Below are 25011 nucleotides of genomic sequence, written 5' to 3'. Positions count from 1 at the left end.
AGAGATAAAAAATTACTTTTTTTCCCCTCTTAAAATGTTATGTATATTAAGTTCAAACTTCACAGAACAACTCAAAGTAAAAATCTGCAATGGAAAGCCATCAGTTTTTTATTAAGACCTAAAAGACATGCAATAAGAAAACCATAAAAGAAAATACCATTCTTAATCTTACATTTAACAACAAAAAGATATATTCCAGATGAAGATCTAGATGTGAAAATTAAAAATACTACCAGAAAACACAGGACTATAGTTGTATAATCCTTGGATGGGAGACTTCTTCCAAAGCTTGATATGAAACGCAAAAACCAACAGGTCAATAAATTTGACTTCATAAAAACATTCTCAGTAGGAAAAACACAACAAAATTAAATGCAACCTTTTTAAATGATAAAAGGTACATATATTTCGGTGCCTGGGTGGCTCAGTTGGTTAAGCGAATGCCTTCAGCTCAGGTCATGATCCTGGAATCCCAGGATCGAGTACCGCATCAGGCTCCCTGCTCAGTGGGGAGTCATCTTCTCCCTCTGACTCTCCCCTCTCTCATGCTCTCTCTCTCATTCTCTCTCTCTCAAAAAAATAAATAAAATCTTTAAAAATAAAATAAAATAAAAGAAGTCTAGATATGAATTTCTTTTAAAAAAAAGTTACATATATTTGAAACACACAGAACCACTACAAATTAAGAAAAACACAATAAACCTAAAGGAAAAGTGGACGGACAAGACCAAGCAAATCCCAGAAGAAATAAATGATTTAACAAATGACAATATGCCCAATCTCAAGAGAGATCAGGGAAATACAAATATAAAGTGATATAGAATCTTTTACCACAAAAACAGCAAAAATAATAATAAAAATTGATAATATTAAAAAATTGATAATATTCAGTGTTGGCAGTGGTGTAAACTTTCACAATCTTTTGTTAGCAAGTTATGAACAGCAATCAAATATATGCATAGTTTAGGACCCAGGAGTTTACTTCTGTATACAAAATCTTACAGGAGTCACGTAACATAGGATACACATACAAAGCAGGACTATTTGTAATACTCAAAAACTAAAGGCAATTTTTAAAAAACCTATCTGAAAAAACTTATAGCAGAGGCATAAATTTTTAGAAAGGTACACTAATGCTTTGGAACACTAGGGAGCCATTAAACAGAATTCTATAGATTCACTGACATGGATGGAATTTGCACCACACCTGTCTTAACAAAACAAGACAATAACAGATTAAAATTTGCCCTTATATAGAGACACAAGAAAAATCTAAAAGGAGACATGGTTAAAAAAAAAAAAAAAAAGACTAGAATTTTCAAAAGCTTTCACTTTTTACATTTCTGTAATGTCTAAAATCTTCACAAACATGAATTGTTTTTGACTTTTAGACATCTAAAAAGTTAAATGCTGACAAGTCAAAATAGAAAAAAAAAATCAGTCAGTAACAAACATAACTTCAGCATCCATGCTTAATGGAACTCAATTCTAAATCCAGGGTGATAAAGGACTAAGAAAATAAATACCGATTCTTATAGTCAGCTTTTACATTTGTCCCCGGCATAAATGGCAGAATTTAAGCTGTGTACCCAGTTTCACTTAGAGAACAATACTGTAAATGGGGTCTATGGAATTTAGTAGATCACCTCATAAAATAGTCTTAAAAGTTACACTTGAGACAAAAATACCAACCAGGGTCTCTTGCTCCGAAGCTGGAATCTGTGAGGTGCTTACAGCACCATCAGTAGACACAGACATGTTGGTATTGCACATTTGCCTACAAGTGGGAAAAAGAACACAAAATAAAAACTTGAAATAATGAAACGTCTGTGGAAAAAACCAGAGTCCCACAGAAAGGATATAAATAATGCCCTTAAGTACTGCACTTATTAAAACTAAAGCCAGTAGTAGCAAGCGGGTCCTTACCTGGATCAGTGTAGAGTAAGTGCTCTACGTCGCTGACCCCGGGTACCTATCTGTAATCGCCGGCGAACACAGCTGGGAAAAAGCATGGTTTAAATAGCCCCAGCTGGAGACAAGTCAGGGCTTAGCTCCTTTGACTGCGTCTTAGGAACGTGTCCGAACTTGACCAGCCCAAAGGGAAAAGCTGAGTCAACTTGCCCACAGAACCGGCCCATACTCGCCCAAACACGGCGCCCGGTTCACGCAGGCTACCAAAGAGGCACCTGTCATTTTCCGGACCGGGAGTCGGGAGACAGCAGACCACAGCGCAGCACACCCCCCGCCCACGTGACCTTTACCCCGACCACCCGCGGAGCCCCCTGGCCCCCGCCCGCCCGACTCGGGGGCCGCAAACCCCGCCCTCCTCCCCGGCGGCCACAATCGCGACCTACTAACAAAAACCTCCCCAAACCCACGTGCCCCGCGCCCCCCCACCACCGACCAAACGCACAAAAGCTGCGAGCGGGATAGAGACTGCAAACGACAGCCTCCCTCCCGCGCAGGGAGACCCAAGTCACAAAACAAACCCAGAACTGCTCACGCGCTTCCCGGCCGGTACCTGCTCTTCACCAAGCGGGGTTGTCCGCGCCTGGAGTAGGGGTTAGCGGAGACCCTCGAGACTCCCAAGTTCCCTTCACTGGGCGCGCAGAAGCCCGACGCCCTGGGCCTCAGCGACCATTCCACTCGCGGGGCCCAGGCCACCGGGGCGCTCCCACGCACCAGGTCCAGAGAAGGAGGCTCCTGGCGGCGAAAGCGGCAGGACCTCAGGGGAGTCAGGGCTGCCTCCGAGGCTGCGGCTCTTGCTCCACTTTCCTTCCAGCCACACAGGGCCACAGAGGGCCCAGAAGCAGCCGAGCCAGCCGAGGTACGCCCGATGCGCGCCCCCTACGGCCCGAAGGGAGCGCGCCGGAAACCGCGGCTCATCCGGGCGTTTACGCGCGCGCGCGCGCGCCCAGCCACAACCACGTCGGCCAATGGGGGGAGGGGGCTGGGCCGGCCGCCTCCGCGAAGGGGCGGCCCGGGAGCGCGGCGCGCGCTCCGCTTCAGGATGGGAGGGGCGACGGGGTCCCGGCGCTACAGCCCGGCGTGGGCAGCCAGTGCTGCTAGGGTGGGGTTCGGCCCAGCCCGCCGCGCCTCATTTGGCGCGCTACCCTAGGGACTTCAGCCGTTGTGCTATTTCTGTCTGTCATGTGTTTACAACTCCCGGCAGCGGTGGAAACGGCAGGCACCAGGCATATTTAAGTGTCGCGACCAGAAACGAAACCAAAATTAACAGCTGTGCGATATATTAAGCCCACACCGCCAGCTACTGGAGTTGTATACAAATGAGTTATTTCAAGACTTCTTTTAAAAAAGTATGATTAAAACTACTACAATAGGGGCGCCTGGGTGGCTCAGTTGGTTAAAGCCTCTGCCTTCAGCTCAGGTCATGATCCCAGGGTCCTGGGATGGAGCCCCACATCGGGCTCTCTGCTCAGCGGGGAGCCTGCTTCTTCCTCTCTCTCTCTCTCTCTGCCTGCCTCTCCGCCTACTTGTGATATCTCTCTCTGTCAAATAAATAAATTAATTAAATTTTTAAAAAAACTACTACAATATAGACTTGTAACACGATGCATACGAATGTTCAAGACTCGTGGCTCCGGTGACGGGGGGGTGCAGGGGGAGACAAAGAACAGCGGTTACTTTACATGTTATGCTTTTAGAATCTTTGGGTTTGTTTAGATAACATTCGTTCTCATTAAGAATATATATTTATATATCAGGGAATCTACTGAAAGACTCGCCTTGCCCTTTTGGCACATAGGCGTAGCAATTTAAAAAATGAATAAGGATGTAAGAATCAGATGGCTCAACCCAAAAGCATTGTAAAAAGTCATTGTGTAAAAACAAACAAACAACAACAACAAGAAAGAAAACAAGGTTCTTTGGCCAGGAAGCAATTAGTTCCTTTTTTATAGGGACTTTTTTTTTTTTTAAATAAAATTATAACTTTCCCTTCTCCCACTCCCTAGCCTATAGAAAGGAATCTCTCTTAAGCATACTGGTTACTCAGCTGATTTGTTAACATTATTATCTTCAGGGATTTGGTTTGGCTTTAAAATTAAAAAATCTCATCTTTATCATATCAAATACAGTGAGGTTTCTAGTTGTGAAACTGTGCTTGACACAGGATAAAAGAAAATCTCAAGAGATGGAGAAAATACAAGAGAAGAACAGAAATGAGGGAAGAAGTGAGAGGATTTAAGGTGTTGGGGGAGAGAGGTGGATGAGGCAAGGATTCTATCTTTCAAGGAATTGGTATTAAAAACTTACCATGTGTAACAAGTGCTATCCAAGGCCACAGGTAGTGAACAAGATGGTCATACCCCAGCTGTCACATAACTTACCCAACTGACTGAATTTCCACCCAAAGTGAATGAGGATACCACTGACAAAAAGTCTGGAGGAAGTGAAAAGTTGGCTGATTGTTGGGTTTTGAATGATGCACCACAGAACAAAGAGTTCAGTGGTAGAAAATGTGAAACTGAAGCCCAGGCTAGAGATGGAGCTTTTGAGGGGATGACTGGCTCAACATGTAAGAAATGGTAACTTCTTCAAAGAAAACATTAGACTGGGATAAGGCAGCAGGGGTAGAAACAGCAAGGAACTAGAGGAATGACCAGAAAGACACCCAACACAAGCCATATAATGGTGTCGCAGAAATGGTGTCCCAAAATGGTAAGTCAAGTAATGATATCAAATACTGCAGGAGTCAAAGAAATGAGGAATGGGAAATCACACTGAATCTTTTCACTTGAAAATCTGTTCCTATTGTTTGTGACTTTACCATTAAGAAAAAAAAAAAATGCAAGGGCACCTGGGTGGCTCAGTAGGTTGAGCAACTTACTCTTGGTTTGGGCTTGGGTCATGAACTTGGGTCAGAGGAGGGAGCCCTGAGTTGGGCTCCACACTCTTGGGGGAGTCTGCTTGAGATTTTCTCCTTCTCCCTCTGCCCCTCCCCACCAACTCACTTTTTTTCTCTCTCTCTCTCTTTCAAATAAATAAATCTTTTAAAAAAATACAGACCAGCTGCTGCTTTGTCCCTGCATTCCACTATTATCCTATGTCTTTCTGCCCTTATACTTACTCCAGGCTTTTCTAGGAGCAGACTTGTGCTTAATTTTTAGTAGCATTGCTCTTGATACCCTCCTTTGTTCCAAGAGATGAAGACACTTTGAGCCTCTTGATATTCTTTGGAACCTAAACTTTGCAAGCACATTCACGATAGACTTTTGTCCTGGTCCCAGACCACTTCATACTGGCATTTATTAATGATAACTGATTAATCCTTAAAGAATGAGGAAAAATAAACAAGATTTACCTCAGAAATGGTGTGTAGAATGTTTAGAATGCTGAAAGCTTAACAATATTTACTTGGCTGTCTAAAAGTACAGAAGTAGTACAAATTCTGATTATCTTTCCAAATGTCTGGAGATGAATAGTGTTATTTAAAAAGCAAAATCCTACCAAATGGTGAGATTTTTGTTTCTATTTTGGGAAGTTATCGACTTTTTTGTTTGTTTGAACTTGTCAGGTTAAAATATGCAGAAACATCCACAGAACAATTAATATCTAATGTAACCACTGCCTAGAATTCATATTTGTCATTCCTGCTTCAGATGTATTAAAAAATGGAATATTAAAAAAAGTTGAAATTCGCCTATTTTTATTCTTGATCCCATTCCCCTTCTTCTGTGAGGCAGCTGTAACTATCAACTTGGTGTACACCTATTGAGTCCATGTTTTTATAACACTGACTATAAATTTATGAATCTGTAAAAAGGAAGTACCGTATATGTATGTATATGCATACATATAAAAGAAATTACTGCGCCATAGGGTAGTAAGCCTTGTGCTGAGTTTTGAAATCTAACAAGAAAAGCTGTCTTATCTTTTTCAGTATTGTTTTGGCTGTTCTTGGATGTCACTTTTAGAATTAGTCTAAATCATAAAAAAGAATCCTATTGGAATTTTGATTCAAAGTGCTTTGGACCAATAGATTAGTTTGATGTCTTTTCAGTCTGGATTCTTCATTGTCCTAAAGAACGTGACACTTTTTTTCAGGTCTCCCTTTACATCCTTTAATAATGTTTTATCATTTTCTCTTTAGGACAGTGAAGATTGATTTTTGTATTTTGATCTGATAGCCATTAAAACTGCTGTATTCTGGGGGCGCCTGGGTGGTTCAGTGGGTTGAACCTCTGCCTTCGGCTCAGGTCATGGTCTCGGGGTCCTGGGATAGAGCCCCACGTCAGGCTCTCTGCTCGGCGGGGAGCCTGCTTCTGTCTGCCTCTCTGCCTGCTTGTGATCTCTGTCTGTCAAATAAATAAATTCTTAAGAAAAAAAAAGAAAACTGTTGTATTCTGTTTTATACATACTGTTTCTCAGTAGATGCTCTTGAATTTTTTATGAAAACAGTAATATCACCTGAAAAATCATCAATTTGTCTCCTCCTTTCTTATATCTACTTTTCTTGTCTTATAACCATTAGAATAAGTATTCTTTTATGCAATAGTAGCAAAGATAGTGGACATCATCTTATTCCTGACTTTAATAAAAATGCTTTTAAAGTTTGAGGTCTGTTGTAAGTTTTAGGTAGGTGCCCTTTAATACATTATAAAAGTTTCCTTCCATTCATGTTTTGGAAATTTTTTTTTTTTACCATAATTGACCTTTTATTTTAAAAAATTACAGGGAGCAATTTCCAGCATATTTTATAAAAGTACTGCCTGTATCAAACATTTATATCACTATTAATTCCATTGAAGAGCTGCCTTTTTTTTTAAGGTACTTATTCCAATTGATGGGATACATGCCCTTAAAATAGAAAGTTTCCATTATTTATCCAAATGTCAAAATTAAGATTATTGAGAAGTTTATTGCTTTATGGCTGGGCAAGATGCTGCTAGCACATTTTAGGTAAATAATATTCTTTATTAAAAACTATGAGGTCATTCTGTTTAAAACTTTCAGGATAATTCACAGAAAATAGATATATTTATTCAAATTATACACTGAAGGGCTGGGCTACTTCATGTTTTGGAAATTTTTTAAAAATATGAATGAGTGTTCAATTTCATATAATACCTCTTTACGAATCTGGAGATGATCATGTGGCCTTTCTCCTTAATCTGTTAATACGTTAAGACTGCAGTGATGGATTTTCTAATATTGAGCCATCCTTGTATTTACTCAGATAGACTCTCCTTAGTTATACTGGGTCTTTTTTTTTTTTTTTTTTTTTTAAGGACACTGATGAACTGAGTTTGCAACAGGAATAGTGTAGCAGGATGATAATGGGGCATAACTGATAGCTTATCCTGTCCTCAGAGGTTACCACGTATCTCAGGGATTTGAGTGGAAATACTGTCCTGTTGAGAACAGTTACTCAATTTTCCAAGGCTAAGTTCAGATAAGGTCTAGTTCTTGACCTGAGATTCTGGTTCCCACAGGGCAATACAGGCTCAACCAGTTTGATGACTTTTAGCATTGACAGTTTTAAGGGCAGACCAGGAGAAAAACAGGTTACCTTCTGGAGGAATGAAGAGTTATAACTCCCCTACCTAGCCCCCAAGTCCTCTCTGAGACCTTTGACTACATCCTGTCTGAACGTTGCTGAGCCACTCAACTAGCAGAAGAGACATAATGAGGTTGTATAGCATCCCCTGCTTTGGTGTGGAAGGGTTTCTGGAGTTTCTCACAAGTCAGTGGTCCCTGAAGAAGATGGTAGGGGTATAAGGAGTTTTGCTGGTAGCTCTCAGGATGGCCACTGCTATGGTAAGAAAACCCTGGCAGCAAGAGACACTATAGGATGTCCATTGGTGGAATGTGCTGAGTTGGAGCAAAAAAAAAGTTGAGCTTTATTCAGAAGCTCCCCCGCCCACCCCCAATTTCCTGCCAGGACCATGCCTTAAGCCCCTTTGGAGAACTAGCTTTTAGATAACTGCCACCTGGAGGCAACTGATACCCAATTTACATTAAACAGAGAGGACAAGACAACCAACAGAAAGGGGACAGAAACATCTCCATCATCTAGCTGGTATTTTTCATGTAAAGAAAACATGAGTACGTCTAACTAATAAAAGTACAACAAATTGTAAGGCCAATTGTGTAAGGAAAGATCACTTCCCCCTCCTCCTCTTTCCCCCCATCAATGCCAAAGGAGTCTTGTAATAGTTTTCTATTGCTGTGTAATGAATTACCACAAATGTAGTGGCTTAAAGCAATACAAATATATTGGCTCATAACTCTGTGTGTCAGAAGTCCAAGTAAGCTCGACTGGGTTTCTCTGCTCCAGTTCTCATAAGGTCAATGAAGATTGGCCAACTGGGTTCTTATCTGGAGGCTCTAGAGGCTCTAGCTCATTCAGATTGTTGTCCACCTTCAGTTCCTGGTAGTTGTAGAACTGTGATCCCCATTTCCTTGCTGTTAATAGCCCCCCCCCAGCTCCTAAAGTCTACCTACATCCCTTAACACATGGGCCCCTTCATCTTCAAACCAGCAATAGTGTGTTGAGTTCCTCCCAACACTTCAAATCTCTGACTTACTCCTCTGCCACCAGCCAAAGAAAACTCTGAGTTTTAAAGTCTCTTGTGGTTAGAACTGGCCAACTCAGATAAACTCCTTTGTGCCATGTAATATAGCATAATCATGGGCATAATATCTCATTATATTTGCCAGGCTTTATGCAGACTCAAAGGGGAGAGGATTATACAGGGTGAGGACCAATGAGGGTCTATTCCGGAATTCTGCAAACCAGGAGTAAGAACAGGAAAGAGGATGTGGGATGTGACAGAGCCATGCCCCACAGTCCCATTTCCAGTTCCAGGTCACCAGAGCCACAAATTCAGCCTGCTCTGGGACATGAGGAAGGAAAGCTTTCAACCAAATATGAATTGAAGTTTCAAAGTGAAGGAGTCAGACTTAATAACTGAAATGAGACTGTTTCATTAACTAAAAGAACTCAGTAATGATGAAGTTGGATTGAGATGTCATTGAGGGAAACTGCCTCCCAGTAAAAACAGGGATTACATAGTGCATTCAGCAAAACACATTTGACTGCAGTAAAACTCCCATAAGAAACTCGTTTTTTTTTTCCAAGATTTTATTTATTTTGAGAGAGAGAGAACATGAAAGCGAGAGAGCACAAGCAAAGGGAGAGGCAGAGGGAGAGGGAGAGGGAGAAGCAGACTCCCCACTGAGCAGGGAGCCCAACTTGGGGCTTGATCCCAGGACCCCAGGATCATGACTTGAGCCAAAAAACAACTGAGTCACCCAAGTGCCCCTATACTGATATTTTAAATTTGGGATTTTTTTGTACAGGTTTTTGAGACTGGTCTTTCTTCTTTCCTTATATATTCTTTTTTTTTTTTTTTTAAAGATTTTATTTATTTGTCAGAGAGAGAGGAGAGCGAGCGAGCACAGGCAGACAGAATGGCAGGCAGAGGCAGAAGCAGGCTCCCCGCCAAGCAAGGAGCCCGATGCGGGACTCGATCCCAGGACGCTGGGATCATGACCTGAGCCGAAGGCAGCTGCTTAACCAACTGAGCCACCCAGGCGTCCCTCCTTATATATTCTTATTTTGATATAAGGTTTTAATGGTTTTATGAGTTAAGTAGTTTTTTCTATTCTCTTAAACATCGTGTATATAAGACTGGAATTACCTGTTTATTAAAGGCTCAGTAAAACTTGTCTATGAAATGATTAAGGCTTGGAGATATCTTTTGGTATTGGAAATTTTTTGACTACTAAAGAAATTTCAGTTTCTTTAATGAGTACTGTTTAGATTTCTCATTTCTCCTGAAGTCAGTTTTGTTCTAGGAAATAAAATTTCCTAGAAAATTATGCATTTCTTGGGCACATGGGTGGCTCAGTTAATTAAATGTCTGCCTTCAGCTCAGCCTGTTTCCCCCCTCTCCCTCTGCCTGCCGCTCCCCCTGCTTGTGCTCTCTTTCTCTGTCAAATAAATAAATAAACTTTTTTTAAAAATTGTGCATTTCAAGCTCATGACTGATATAAATTTGTATTGAGCAAATAACTGTGGTATAACCCAGAACTGGCAAATCTGACAGCTTAGGCAGAGATGGGGTCTTTGAATGATATGTTGGCATGAGCTTCAAATTACAATCTCACAACAGTAGTATTGTCTTGCAGGAGTATACCTTTGGAGAGCAACCTTTGGTGGCATTAAAGCTTTTCTCCCAAGGCAAGTTGGGAGGTAGTTGCTATCCTCAGTAGATGCTTTGAGCGGGTCAGAGAATTCCTGCCCTGGAGGTCAAGGTTCTCTGCCTGAACACTCAGTTTTATGCTGTTGCTGGTCTCTGAGTTGTTTGAAACTAACAATTACAACTGGATCTGGATGTTTCTGCTACTGATCTTCAAAGTGGTTAAAAAAGACACTGCCTTCTTCTGGAACACTGAAAAGAAATTTTAAAAATAAATAAAAATTAAAAAAAAAAAAAAAAACACTGCCTTCTCCATGATGAGTAGCGGCCTCATCGACCTAGGGGTCTTCACACTTTTTCTCACGTGGCTAGATCTAGAAGGGGACTGACTCTTTGTCAGTCTTGTAATTCAGGTCACCATAACACTTGGTTTTGGTTTTGGTTTTAAAGTCATGATAGTCTGTTTCTTCATTGTGAGCCAACACTATCACTTACACAGACGATGTCAGACTTTTGGGGTCAAACCGTTCCCCAGAACCCAAAATAAAGGACAGAAAGTTAAGAAAAAGAAGTACAAATGATTGGCCTTGTAGTACCTGCTCAACCAAAAATAGCTCAGGGTACTCTCATTGATGGGAGTCCTGGTAGCATAGTGAATTTACTCTCTTACTCTCTGAAACCATGGAGGGAAATAGACCTATCAACAATACATATTGTAATGGATTTTTACTAAGTAGAGCAGTGGCCCATTTAACTCACTACAACTCAGACAGGCAAATAAAAAAATAATAATAACGTTTTAATTTTACTTACAATTATGGCTGAGGCTATCCCTGGATTTTAATAGGAAAACTCACTAAGTGCCCAATATTACTTAAATCTGGCTGGGTTTAACCATTTAAACAGTCCATTTAGACAGTTTCCAGTCTCTTTTAAGTAGAATTGTTTTAGGTGCTTGTGGTACTTAACAGTTTATCTTAAGGACTTCAATGAGTAGTCATGCAACAAATATTCTGGTTTTTAAAAATAGATGGAGGTGGGTGGCTGGCTGGCTTCACTATGGAGCATGCGACCCTTGATCTCAGGGTTGTAAGTTCTAGCCCTACTTTGAGTGTAGAGATCACTTAAAAATAAAATCTTAAAAAAAATAATAATAATAAATAAAAATTTAAAAAAAAAAAAAGATGGATAAAGGGGCACCTGGGTGGCTCAGTCATTTAAACATCTGCCTTCAGCTCAGGTCATGATCTCAAGGTCCTGGGGTGGAGTCCTGTATCCAGCTCCCCGGCTCCGCAGAGAGTCTGCTTCTCCCTCTCCCTCTCCCCCTGCTTGCTCGCTTTCTCTCCCTCTCTCTCTCTCTCTCTCTCAAATAAATAAAATCTTTTTTAAAAAAAGATGGATAGAGGGTGCCTGGGTGGCTCAGTGGGTTAAACCTCTGCCTTCGGCTCAGGTCATGATCTCAGGATCCTGGAATCGAGGCCCACATCAGGCTCTCTGCATGGCGGGGAGCCTGCTTCCCGCCCCCCGCCTCTCTGCCTGCCTCTCTGCCTACTTGTGATCTCTCTCTGTCAAATAAATAAATAAATAAATCTTAAAAAAAAAAAAAAAGAATGGATAGAAAGAAAAAGAAGAAGAAATATTCAATCTTTTAGATTTCCCTCACTCTCTGCTTTTCTAAGTTGGTATTTTTGTATGGTGGGGGAGGTGCTCAGGGCCACTTGCTGTTCGTGCTTTGTCAATTCTGCGCACATACACTGCTTTCTAGCCTGATGTCCCTTGTCTACCAGGTTCCTCCACATCTTTTAGCTTCTGACGCTGCTACCTAGAGGTTAAATTCCATTCTCCACTAATAAAATCAAATCCCACTTCCTTGCTCTGTGAGCCCCTTGGCTCCAACACTTACCGCTTAGGTTTGGGAGCTCCCTTTTTTTGCTGGTACAAAAAGAAAATCTCTTTTAGGCTATATATGCGTATAGGTGTGTGTTTAAATTTAAATTTGTAAGGGCGCCTGGGTGGCTCAATCAGTCGAGCATCTGCTTTCGACTCAAGTCATGGTCCCAGGATCCCAGGACGAAACATCTGCTTCTCCCTCTGCCTCTGACCCCCAACACCAGCACTGGTGTGTTCTCCCTCAAATAAAGAAGTAAAATCTATTTTTAAAAAGTTAAACAAAAAATTTTTAAAATAAATTTCTATTTATAAATGTATACATATTTAATTTTTGATATTTTATGCATCAATCTATGCTTTAAAGACCAGACATGTTTCATCTTCGGCTGTTATTAACCAGAAAATGGCTTAATTTTTGAAAGTAAAATTGAAATAATACATAAATTCTTTTAAAAAAGGGGACAAGGACAAATCCCCTTCCAGCCCCACCCACATCCCTGTCCCTCATTGTCCCAAAGCCAACCTGGCTTATCAATTAGGTTAGTTTCTTCTCAGTCCTTCTTTCATATATTTACACACATTTACGTGTGTTCCTTAGGCAATATGCAGTTTCATTCCATGGTGTCATTGATTTTCTTTTTACATAAAATGGCATCAACAATATATCCGTAACTTGCTTTTTCATCCAGTGGGACACGGTGGAATGCCATCCAGATCACCACTGACTGCAGGGGCGTTCTTGAAATGGCCTCCTACCGCTGCTTACATAGTTTGAATGTACACTTTATTAGCCATTGTTCTGGGCATAGTTCAGCTATGACTAGAGGAACTAGTCCCTAGGAACTTTCCCTATGAGGAACTCTGCAACCGGGCATGTTTGTACATGTTTTCTTATGCACAAGGGCCAGTGTTTTTCCAAAGCAGACACCAATAGCTTGAATTGTTGGCTCATAGCATACATGTATTTTTATGTTACTCACTATTGCCAAATTGCCCCTTTACACGACTGTATAAATATTATACTCCCATTACCAATGTGCGTGTATACTTTTCCACACCCACACCAAGACATTTTATTAGAATGTTTAATTTTTGCCCATATAATGATTGAAAACTGTTAACCCAATGTTCTAAATATAATCTTTTTTTTCTTGATATTCTACTCATATGTTCATTGGCCAATTATATTTATTTTTCTATAAATAACTTGTCCTATTATTTTTTTTCATAGTCCCATTGGTCTGAGTTGTCCTTTTTAGTAGAAATGCTTTATAGATCTAAATGCTAACCTTTTCTGTGCTATACATATGGCAAATACCATCTCCTGATCTGTCACTTGTTTCTGGACTTTGCCTAAACATGTTGTAGGTGTGATTCATACCTATCAATCTTGGAACTTCACTAAGGATGCCTTTTTCAGCAGACAACTTTGACACGCTGCTCATATGAATCAGTCTTCATGGAGTAAAACTTATCAGTCTATTCCTTTACATATTTTGCATTTAGAGGTCTTGTTTAGAATGACTTCTAACTTCCCAAAGTCATAATAAACATACTCTCCTATATTCTCTTCCAATATATGTAGAGTTTTGTTTTTTGTTTGGGTCTTTAATGCCTCCAGAATATATTTTTGTGAATGGTCTTAGGTAGAGAATATAACTTCCTTTTTATCCAAATGATCAGCTGTCCCAACACTATTTACTGAATTTGAAATTCCCCAGTGAGAGGGGATTCCATCTTTACTGTACATATCAACCTAACTTGGATGAACTAGCCATCTACATGAATAATCCATGCTAAGTTAAGGCTTACACACAGGCAGCTGAAATTAGGCAAACACCCTAGACTTATCTAAGCAAGCAGGATGTGTCCTTCAAATGAAAATTGTAACTCGGTTATCTTAGAGACTTCTGAAATAATACATAGTAGAGGACTGCTATATTTATATACAGAAGTATGTAAAAAGGGAATTAAATAGTAAGAATTTGATAATGATTGTGTGGCATGCAAATAATCAATTCACTAGAGAAAATTATAAAATTTTCTAGGTCTTTCCAGGCTTAAAAGAAATAGATTTCTATATTAGTCTACGCCTTTACTTCTGATGATATGCCAATTAAAAAACTTTCTGGTAGCCTATCTAATTTCACAGGTATCTTCACATAAAACAAGGGGATGCCCATAGAGAGGAAATTAGTATTTCAAGTATATCTACTTTTCTGAATTGAGAAATTATTACGCTTACACATCAGTCCCTTGAGAGATCTTAAAGAACTCAAGCCAGTTAGTTTTCTGAATTTCTAATTCTGTGTTTTTATTTCTAGTGCTGTATAGTGCCCGGTACATAGAACGTATTCAGTTCATTTGTTAAATGAATGGATAGCCAAACCACTACTGTTGTTTTGTTAAGTTAACATTTTATTTTTTTTTATTTTTTATTATTTTTTTTTTATTAAAGATTTTATTTATTTATTTGTCAGAGACAGAGAGCGAGAGCACAGGCAGACAGAGTGGCAGGCAGAGGCAGAGGGAGAAGCAGGCTCCCCACAGAACAAGGAGCCCGATGTGGGACTCGATCCCAGGACGCTGGGATCATGACCTGAGCCGAAGGCAGCGGCCCAACCAACTGAGCCACCCAGGCGTCCTTAAGTTAACATTTTAAATGCTAAGAATCATAGTCATTCCCCACCCTCATTGTATTACTGTGTAAATGATTTCTTTCTGCAGAGGGATACAGACTCATAGCATGAAGTAGAGACAATCACATTCAAAGCAGATCACAAATACCTCATTCATTTATTCACTCATTCAATAAGAATTTGCTAAGAACTTATTAATCATGATGCTCAGCTCTGGGGAATACAATAATAATAATTTTTAAAAAGACACAGTTATCATATTTAACCAGACTCTAGTTTGGTAGAGGGGATTATAACTACAAGTAGTTGGAAGTTCTAAGCAGCAGATTAAAAACACGGGTGACACTAAGCTGTTTGTACTCAGAAATGAGAGAAAACCAGACAGGTCCACAGATCTCCAGGGCCCTTACCCATCTAACCAAGGGTCAGGTATAAAGTATAGAGTAAAAACTCCAGGTCTTTCCAGAAGATTGGGGAATCACACAGATCAGCAGACCAAGAACTGTTAGACATTTAGGTGCTTTCCGATTTTTTGCTACGAACAGTAGGGTCATGATAAACTTCCCTGGACAAAAATCCTTATGCACATCTTTACTTCCTTGAGATCACCTCCTCCTTCCTTGGGATCACATGGATTCTCTGCGTCAAAGAAAGACTATGCCAATTTACAATCCTATGCTTGATAGAAGAGAGTACTTGTTTCCCCCCAAGTATAACCTTCGGCAATACTAAATTTAGAAAGATGTGGATTTACAGGTCTCTATGAAAATTAAAACCAAATGTTTGCCAATTTTGTATATTAAAAATTTCCATTTTCATCTCAAATCTATTTTAATGAGTTAGAAAAACTTGTATGCTACATTTATTTAAAAGAGGAATTCACTTTATGTTATATTGCAGTGACCACTGGGGGCTTGCTCGTTTGCACTAACATTCCTGACTTGTAGAGAAGTGCTCCACAATGCTTTAATGGGTGGGTTTAAGGTTGAACTGATAGAAGGAAAAAAGGGTGGGGGAGAAGGTTAAGAAAGACCCATAATATGATAGGAAAGGTAGACAAAAAGAACAAGAATGTGGGAAAAAAACAAAAAAGCAACCACAGAGAAGTGAGAAGGCCCAGACTTCTGCCACCACAGGTTCTACCTTTTGGTTCAAACATTTAGCAACTGGGGGAGCCTGGGTGGCACAGTGGGTTAAGCCTCTGCCTTCAGCTCAGGTCATGATCCCAGGGTTCTGGGATTGAGTCCTGCATCAGGCTCCCTGCTCAGCAGGGAGCCTGCTTCCCCCTCTCTCTCTGCCTGCCTCTCTGCCTACTTATGATCTCTGTCAAATAAATAAATAAAATCTTAAAAAAAAACATTTAGCAACTGCAGCTTCCTTTATAATTAGAGGAGGAAATGAAAGAGTAAGCACAATTATAGGCTGAGAAGTAATGACCGGGACCAACATGAGGAATCAGCATAGATTTTTTTTTTTTTTTTAAGATTTTATTTATTTATTTGAGAGAGAGAGCGCATGCAGAGGAAGCAACAGGGGGAGAGGGAGAAGCAGGCTCCCCTGTGAAGCAGGGAGCCTGATGCAGGACTCAATCCCAGGACGGTGAGATCATGACCCGAGCCAAAGGCAGCCACTTAACCGACTGAACCAGCCAGGCATTGTGTCGCAATTTGCTAAGTCACCAGGATTTTAGGGCTCCGGCTCCATGAGTCACTCTTTCCTCTTAAGCGGTTCCTTCTCTGGTTTTCTGACTGACTATTGTGTTGTTAATAAACCCAGCAGGACTCTTCAAACCTTTCTGAAAATTTTGAAAATGAATTCAAATTCTAATGACCAGCATTTCTGAATGTGGAATGTAAATCAATTAACTACCTATTTGATTTCTTTCTACCTCTTAGGATCTTTTCTCTTTGAGGGAATTTGCTGAGCTAAAATTTAATTTAAATACTTTAGGGGCGCCTGGGTGGCTCAGTGGGTTAAAGCCTCTGCCTTCGGCTCAGGTCGTGATCTCAGGGTCCTGGGATCGAGCCCCGCATCGGGCTATCTGCTTAGCGGGGAGCCTGCTTCCCTCTCTCTCTCTCTCTCTCTCTGCCTGCCTCTCTGCCTACTTTTGATCTCTCTCTGCAAAAAAAATAAATAAATAAAAATAAAATAAAAAAATTAATTTAAATACTTTAAAGATGACAGAAGAGGAAGTTTCTCTACAGAGTTTAAGATTTAGAAAGCAGTGGCTCCCTCTAACGGCCAGAAAATGCCACAATCTCTGGTTTTGTTTTCAAACTTCAGGGTGGTGTGGTTAGTATTAAAAATCTGGAAAGGGTTAAATGTTTCATCCCTCATCACTTTACTTAAAAGTGTCAGCACTTTTGGGGTGCCTGGGTGGCGCATTTGGTTAAGCGTCTGACTCTCGGTTTCGGCCCAGGTCCTAAGTTCGGGGTCCTGAGATGGGGCCTCGTATCGGGCTTCACGCTCAGCAGGGAGTCAGCTTGAGTGTCTCTTTCCCTCTGCTCCTCCCCTGCCTCTCTCACAAATAAATGAATCTTTAAAAGCATGTCAGCACTTTAAAGTTATTTAAAGATGCAAATCCAAATATACCATATAAAAAGGAACAAAAATCAGTAATTTTTCTTTTTTCTTTTTTTTTTTTTAATAAATTCTACACCCAATATGGGGCTTGAATTTGCAACCCCAAGATCAAGAGTCTGATGCTCAACTGACTGAGCCAGCCAGGCCCCAAGAATAATTGTTAAAAATAGTTTTAAAAAATAAACTATTGGGGTGCCTGGGTGGCTCAGACAGTTAAGCATCTGTCTTCAGCTCAGATCAGAATCGAGTCCCTCCTGCTGAGGAGCGAGCCGGCTTCTCCTCCCTGTGGCCCCACCCCCAGCATGGTGCTGTCTCTCTCTCTCTCTTTCAAATAAATAAATAAAATCTTAAAAAAAATAAAATTATTGTCTGTTTTTAAAAGTTAGGCTGAGGGGTAGGGGAGTTGGAGAGATGTTGGTCAAAGGGTGAGAACTTGCAGTTCTCTTGCAGAACTGTTCTGGCAATCTGCACATTGCTGTACTTATGGTTAATGATACTGTATTATATACCTCAAAATTGCTAAGAGACTAGATCTTAAATGTTCTCACCACAAAAAAAGAAATAATTATGTGAGCTGATGGACGCGTTAGCTATGGCGGTAATCACATGCAACTCGGCAGTCTATCAAATCAGGCCGTTGTATAGCTCACCCCTGCATCATGTTACATATAGTTGTCCTATAATTGAGGTATCAACTGTATCTCAATAAAAAAAAAAATGAAAAAAAGATAGATTAGTGGATACATATTTATCAATTACTTGATTTCTGATATGTTTTCTAAAGCAGTGGATGTTTAAAACATGTATTTCTAGGGGCGCCTGGGTGGCTCAGTGGGTTAAAGCCTCTGCCTTCGGCTCAGGTCATGATCCCAGAGTCCTGGGATCGAGCCCCACATCGGGCTCTCTGCTCCGCGAGGAGCCTGCTTCCTCCTCTCTCTCTTCCTGCCTCTCTGCCTACTTGTGATCTCTGTCTGTCAAATAAATAAATAAAATCTTAAAAAAATAAAAAATAAAAATAAAGTTAAAAAGTAAAAAAAAAAAGTAAACTAGCATCTAGACCAGACTGTGGCCCAGTATGGGTGAAAACAGTCATTTAGCTCAATGTGAGAGAAAAATCCTGTGTGACCAATGGGGTTATGAGCTTCTTCAATTATCACTGCAATCCTATCTGCTAGGCATCAACATATTTTAAGCTGGAATTTGGCGGTGATCCTTTTTTTTTTTTTCAAGATTTTATCTATTTGACAGAGACACAGCGAGAGAGGGAACACAAGCAGGGGAGTGGGAGAAGGAGAAGCAGGCCTCCTGCTGAGCAGTGAGCCTGATGCAGGCCCATCCCAGGATTCTGGGATCTTGACCTGAGCTGAAGGCAGACCCTCAACGACTGAGCCACCCACGCACGCCTGGCTGTGATCCTTAATTCATACATTTGACAAATATGTATTGGCACAATGCAAGGCATTTGAAAGATCGCCCGATGAAAATACAAAGTCCTGAGGATCAGTCGGTCAAGCATCTGCCTTCGGCTCAGGTCAGGATCCCAGGGTCCTGGCATGCAGCCCCATGTTGGGCTCCTCACTCAGTGGAGCGTCTGCTTCTCCCTCTCCCGGTTTCTCTGCCCCTCTCCTTGCTCTTGCTCTCGCTCACTTTCTCTAAATTAATAAATGAAGTATTAAAAAAATAAAAAGATCTTAAAAATAAGAAGTTCTTGTGTTTTTGGAGCTTGCAGTCCCGTAAAAAAGAAAGAGTATAAATAAATAAATATCTAATCGCAAATTTGGATGAAGCTGTAGAAGGAAGAGAACTGCGTTCTTTTTTTCTTTTCTTTTCTTTTAAGATTTTATTTATTTATTTGACAGATCACAAGCAGGCAGAGAGGCAGAACCCTAGGATCATGACCTGAGCCGAAGGCAGAGGCTTTAACCCACTGAGCCACCCAGGCGCCCCTGAGAACTGGGTTCTTAAAAGAGAGACTAACAGCGGCATCTGGGCAAAGAAGTGGATACAGACTGAGATCTGCATGAAGGGGAGTTCCTCAAGCAGAGGGTGGAGTCCCCTTTGCAGCCAGACGGAAACTCTAATGGAGAAACCATGAGTAATAATCACTCAATTACTCATAAGGCTGCAGTGTTTTGGTATAATAGGGGATATATTAACAAGAAAATTCTTGCTCCTATATGTGTCATTGCATAACATTTCAGTATTTTGCATATGGTCATGTTCTCTGGCCTTTAGATTGAAGGCTCCGAGATGAATGTCTCGGAATGTCCTCCCTTTATTTCCATTTTTCTGGGTTAGTACAGAGTACTGCATGCAGAAGACTCTTAACTCATGCTACCAATGGAATAGAGGACTATTTCTCTGCAACTGCCTCTTTGGGAAAGTCCCCTTGGTGAGACAGCTTCGCCAGAGGTTTTGTGTTCCTAACATGTAACAACATGTCTGCCATAATCAGTGCTCAATATGTATTTGTGGAACCATAAAGAAAAGACCAAGTGAATGACATTTTTCACTACATTCATGTGTCTGTTTCCACATGTCCAATTAAACCTCTCATGTAATTCAATCATTTAACAGATCATTGCTGAAGACACACAGTGTGCCAGGAATCTTACCAGTGTTGGAGTCCAAAGATGAGCAGAAACAGACAAGACTCTGCCCTTGTGAAGTTTACAGCAGGATCCTTGGTGAACAGAAGCCAGAGTCTACTATTAGGGCTTAGGTGTAGACAGCAAGAGCCTGGTGGACTGGGGTTGGTCTCTCGGTAAGGAGTGTGGTTCTGTTGCAGTCCAGGCTCTGTCACCTGGACTGCAACAGAACCACACTCCTTACCGAGAGACTCTGCGGGTAGGAAAGCACAGCCTTTTCCTCAAAGGAGGGCTGCGAGACCACCCATGTCACATTCTTGAGATGTTTGTGCTGACCCAACCGCATCTCTTTAATCTTCTTTGTGAAATCTTCTCTGCTTGCTTCTTCTCAGGCCATCACCCCCCACATCCCCTGGCTCCAATCCACAGGCATTGGGTGAAGTTGCAAACCTAATTCAGAAAGCCAGATTTGCTCCGTGGTTTTCTGAATTAGGTTTGACCAACCTGTGTCGCAGAGAAAGAGAACCTGTCATGGACTGGATTACTGGCTTCACAGCTCATGGCTCTTTATGTCTCATTTAGAATAAGACAAAAGCTTCATAAAGACTCAATGCATGTGTGACTGTTCAAGATGAGAGAGAAACTTTTCAGCGGAATTGTTCAGAGAAACTCCTCTCCACTGAGCGAAGGAAGAAAAAGAAAGGCTTTTAATGCACTAACAAGGAAGTTTTTAAATATTGAGTGATTGTTTCCTCAAAAAGAGGCTCTAAAGAATAGAGTTTCTGTGGCCAAAACTCCTGGTGTTCTAGCTCTGCCACCATTTTCCTATTCTCAGCATGCCTCAGTTTGCTCATCTGCAAAATGGGGATAACAAGATTGTAAGAAGGATTAAACAAGTTAGTGCATATATTGTTACAATTTTTAATGGTAAGAATATAGAATCCCCCTTGAAGGAGTCCTAAAAATTACTCCTGTTATCCAGAACTGACTACAATCTTTCTTGTTTTGTCTTTTTGTTGTTGCTTTAAGATTTATTTATTTGAGAGAGAGAGAGAGAGCACAGAAGCACAGGAAGGGAAAGAGGAACTTGAGCAGACTCCCCGCTGAGCTCCGAGCCCAACACCGGGCTTCATCTCAGGACTCTGAGATCATGACCTGAGGCAAAACCATGAGTCCAACGCTTAACTGACTGCACCCAGGGGCCCTTCTTTCTTAAATGCCAAGCTATTTCCTGCCTTGGGATTTGGGGCCCTTGCTATATCACCTTTCCAGAAACCTATTCCCCAGTCTTGGGCATGGCAGACCCCCTTCAACCCTTGAGTTCTTGGGTCAGAGGTCATCTCTTCAGAGAGGCCTTTTCTAACGCTGCCCGTCCTCCATCCTTGGCTACTGTCTCTGCCATTCCCTGTGTTTATTCTTATCATGGAATTGATCACGTTCTGAAATCACCCTGTTGGTTGTCTTTTGTCCCTGGAACTGCTGCTCCCCAGGGGCAGCAGCCAAGACATCCTGAAAGCCTAGGGCAGTGATTCACGAAGCTTCGCATGAACCTCTTGCAAGGGTCTTGTGAGGTCAAAACTCTTCATACTAAGACTTGATTCGCTTTGCACCGACACGTGTGGACTCTTGCACTGATGGTGCAAAGACAAGGATGGGCGAGACTACTGGCACTTGACATGACTCAAGGCCTTGGCACCAGCCGTACCACCTTATCCCTCACCACTGCGCCCTCACGCGAAACAACAAAAGTCGGTTTCACTTAGGTGTCGCTTAACAGTGTCCTCGAAGGAGCCATCACAAGGGTCCCTTTCATTAGGCCTGACCCTTGAGCACAGGACTTTTCAGGAGCCTGGGTCATACAAAGTACAGAGAGCACCGGGGCAGGCACTGACACATGCCGGCAGGGACCTCCAGCAAGAGCTGGCCCCCTAGCGAGCTGTGAGCCGCAGTAAACCACAGTTGTCCTGGGACGCCACTGATTCTTGAAAGAGCAGTGATGGACTGTGGATGGGAGCACAAACTGAAGACGTGGTTTTGAGGGCTCACTGTTAGGGCTGATCGCATCTAATAGGGGACCAGCACTGTTTGACCCACTGTGTTACCAGCACAGTGTTACCCGCTGGCAACAGACACGTTTTCCGCTCTCAGGAAGCATCAGAGAGAATAAATCGTGGAGGGCAGGATGGAGATTTGCTTCGTCCTTGAAGCGAGGGGCTGGGAGGAGAAAGAGAGGTGAAAAGGAAACCCTTTAGGAAATGCATTCAGTATAGTAACCTCTCTGCAAACCACTGTTGTTTATTATTAGCAAAGCAGAGAGAGGGGTTATCGGCTCTGAGCCAAAACGGAGAAACAATCTTCTATAACTGTGACCCTGACAGGTTTTTTTCAGCAGAAGGAGATTCGGCATCCACGGATGCTTTAAGGATCTTGCTTTTCTCCTTTTATAGAGGAGTCTTGCTCATCCAGAGAAGTTCCAGCATGAGAACATTTACAGTTAACTGGGAAGCGGCCGTCGCGGATACCCTGATTACAAATTCCGTCTGATTTACAAGGAGAATGATGATTAACTTTTCACCCTTGTGCCATACACCTTGTTCATTGCCAAAGTCACTTAAGTTCATGCTGCGATCACAAATCTTATACTTCTAAAATAACGCTCTTAAACTCCTCCTGAATTTTTCTTCCCCCAAAGATTTTCGCCATAACCACAGTTTAAACAAGTCGTCCCTGCTTTCTCCCCTCTGTGTCCTGACTGTGCATTCATTCCGGGTTGGCCTGGAGTTTGGGTCTGGTCCCTCCGCACCAGGGCTCTGAGGCATACATACTGGAGAAGACAAGCCTCCTTTTCACAGGCTGAGGGCAGCAAACTGCATTCCTTCAATCTTAGGTCTGACGGAAAAAGTTCTCCAACCCAAAAAGAAGCAAAGGTCTCAGAAAAGCAGAAAGAAGATTTTAAGTTTTTAACCAAATGCATGACTTTAGAAATTATGCCTTGAGGTTTTAAAACCAAATGTAGAACTAATGTAAATTTGAGTAACCAATCTAGGATAGCCCAAATGTCCTGCATCAGGAATAATATTAGAAGTGCTAGAAACTTGGGGCGCCTGACTGGCTTAGCCAGAACATGTAACTCTTGATCTCAGGGTCTTGAGTTCAAACCCCACACTGGGTGTAGAGATGACTTAAAAAATAAGTAAACCTTAAAAAAAAAAAAAAGTAGAAAACGGGCCAAAGAAATGGCCCAAAATGTCTCTCTTGCTCACTCCCTTTCTGCTTAGTGGCAGCTCATATTTATTTATTAATCACATTTCTTTTTTGCTATTCTTTTAGCTTCACTGAGAAGTTCTGCCAACAGCTTCATCGGTTCCCTGCTCCTGAGCTGTTTTGCTTCTCATATGATGCTTACTTACATCCTTTCTGGCTCCAGGCCCACATCTTGGACAAAGAGTGTGGCCCTTCTCCTTCTCATTCCACCTGGAGTGCCGTCCAAAGCCTCCCGGAAGACACAAGATCACCTGGTCCAATAATATCTTGAAATCTAATGGTTCGATATTCTACTATATTCTCAGCAGTATTTTAAAGCAATAAAATATGGTTTAAATACAGCATTTTTATTGTTTGAGTAAATGTACGGAAAACAAAAGTGTCTTTTTTAAAGTATTATGTTAATCCTCACTGGTGGAAATGTTTCTCGAGTACTTGGAAAGAATGTGTGTTCTGTGCTGGCTGAGCGCAGGGCCCTCCTAGCCCTATTACACAAGCTGGCTAACTTTCAGGCTATTTGTTCCATCATTTTTGATAGAGCTGTGTAAAATTTTTCAATTTTCCTTTTAATTTTATGATGTTTGTTATGTTGTTCATAATTGTTTGTGGTCTTGGTGGATTTCTTTTTTAAAAAAGCTTTCCTTGGCCGCCTGGGTGGCTCAGTAGGTTAAAGCCTCTGCCTTCAGCTCAGGTCACGATCTCAGAGTTCTGGGATCGAGCCCCACATCGGGCTCTCTGCTCAGCAGGGAGCCTGCTTCCCTTCCTCTCTCTCTGCCTGCCTCTCTGCCTACTTGTGATCTCTGTCAAATAAATAAATAAAATCTTTAAAAAAAAAAAAGCTTTCCTTGATCCTGTTAATACTTTTTTTTTTTTGCCTTAAATTCTAATTTGTCTAATATGCTATTACCAACCTGGATTGCTTTTTCCTTCTTTCTCTTTTTAGAAAAGTCTCTCTTCTCTCTCTCTCTCTCTCCATTTCAAAAGATTTTACTTATTTATTTGTCAGAGAGAGAGCAGAAGCAGAGGGAGCAGCAGGCAGAGGGAGAAGCAGGTTTCTCACTGAGAAAGGAGCCAAGTGCGTGACTCGATCCCAGGACCCTGGGATCATGACTTAAGCCAAAGGCAGATGCTTAACCAACTGAGCCACCCAGGTGCCCCTTTAGGAAAGTCTCTTACAAAAAATACATACAGGTGACCCTTGAACAACACAGGGTTAGGGGTGCTGACTCCCCATCCAGCCAAAATTCCACAGGTAACTTTTGACTCCCCCAAAACTTAACTACTAACGGCCTCCTATTAACCAGAAACCTTATTGATAACATAGTTGATTAACACATATTTTATATATTATACATATTATATACTGTATTCTTACAATAATACACTAACCTTTTCTTAATTTTTTTGGTATTTCTAGGCTCTGCTGTTCATCTACAAGTTTTTTCAAATTGTCACAAATCTCCAAAAATTTTCCAATATATTTACTTAAAAAAATCTGCATATATAAAAAAGATATATGTGCCCCTACTGTTCACTGCAGCATTATTTACAATTGCCTAGATCTAGAAGCAACCTAAGTGCCCATCAATAGATGAATGGATAAAGATATGTGGTGTATACACACACACACACACACACACACACACACACACACCAGAATAATACTCAGCCATAAAATGAACGAGATTTTTGCCATTTGGGACAACATGGATGAACCTAGAGGAAAATGTGCTAAGTGAGGTAAGTCAGCCAGAGAAAGAAAAATACCATATGACTTCACTTACATGTGGGATCGAAAAAACAAAAACCTCAAAAACAGATCTGTAAATGCAGACAACTGGTGGTTGCCAGAGGGAAGAGGGTTTGGGGATGGGCAAAAAG

At 41.3% G+C, this 25011-nt stretch overlaps 1 protein-coding gene across 6 annotated transcripts in view; it reads right to left on the bottom strand.

The window, feature by feature from the left end:
* MDM2 (MDM2 proto-oncogene) overlaps positions 1 to 25011 on the bottom strand; it is a 198706-nt gene that overhangs the window by 24412 nt on the left and 149283 nt on the right. Inside the window, exons 1-3 of one of the 6 annotated variants that reach the window (XM_047742775.1) lie at positions 2522 to 2824; positions 1927 to 2029; positions 1693 to 1777 (exon numbers count right to left, since the gene is read on the bottom strand). In XM_047742775.1, the coding sequence (XP_047598731.1) occupies positions 1693 to 1773 (81 nt within the window). In that variant the 5' untranslated portion in view covers positions 1774 to 1777; positions 1927 to 2029; positions 2522 to 2824. Of the gene's footprint in view, positions 1 to 1692; positions 1778 to 1926; positions 2030 to 2521; positions 2826 to 25011 lie in introns of those variants that run through there. The other 5 variants (XM_047742773.1, XM_047742774.1, XM_047742776.1 and 2 more) reach the window with 5 other exon arrangements.

This window comes from Lutra lutra, chromosome 8 (genome assembly GCF_902655055.1).
Source record: "Lutra lutra chromosome 8, mLutLut1.2, whole genome shotgun sequence".
Lineage (NCBI taxonomy): Eukaryota > Metazoa > Chordata > Mammalia > Carnivora > Mustelidae > Lutra > Lutra lutra.
The sequence above is the reverse complement of the archived record's forward strand: the minus strand, read 5'-3'. Positions and strand labels throughout refer to the sequence as shown.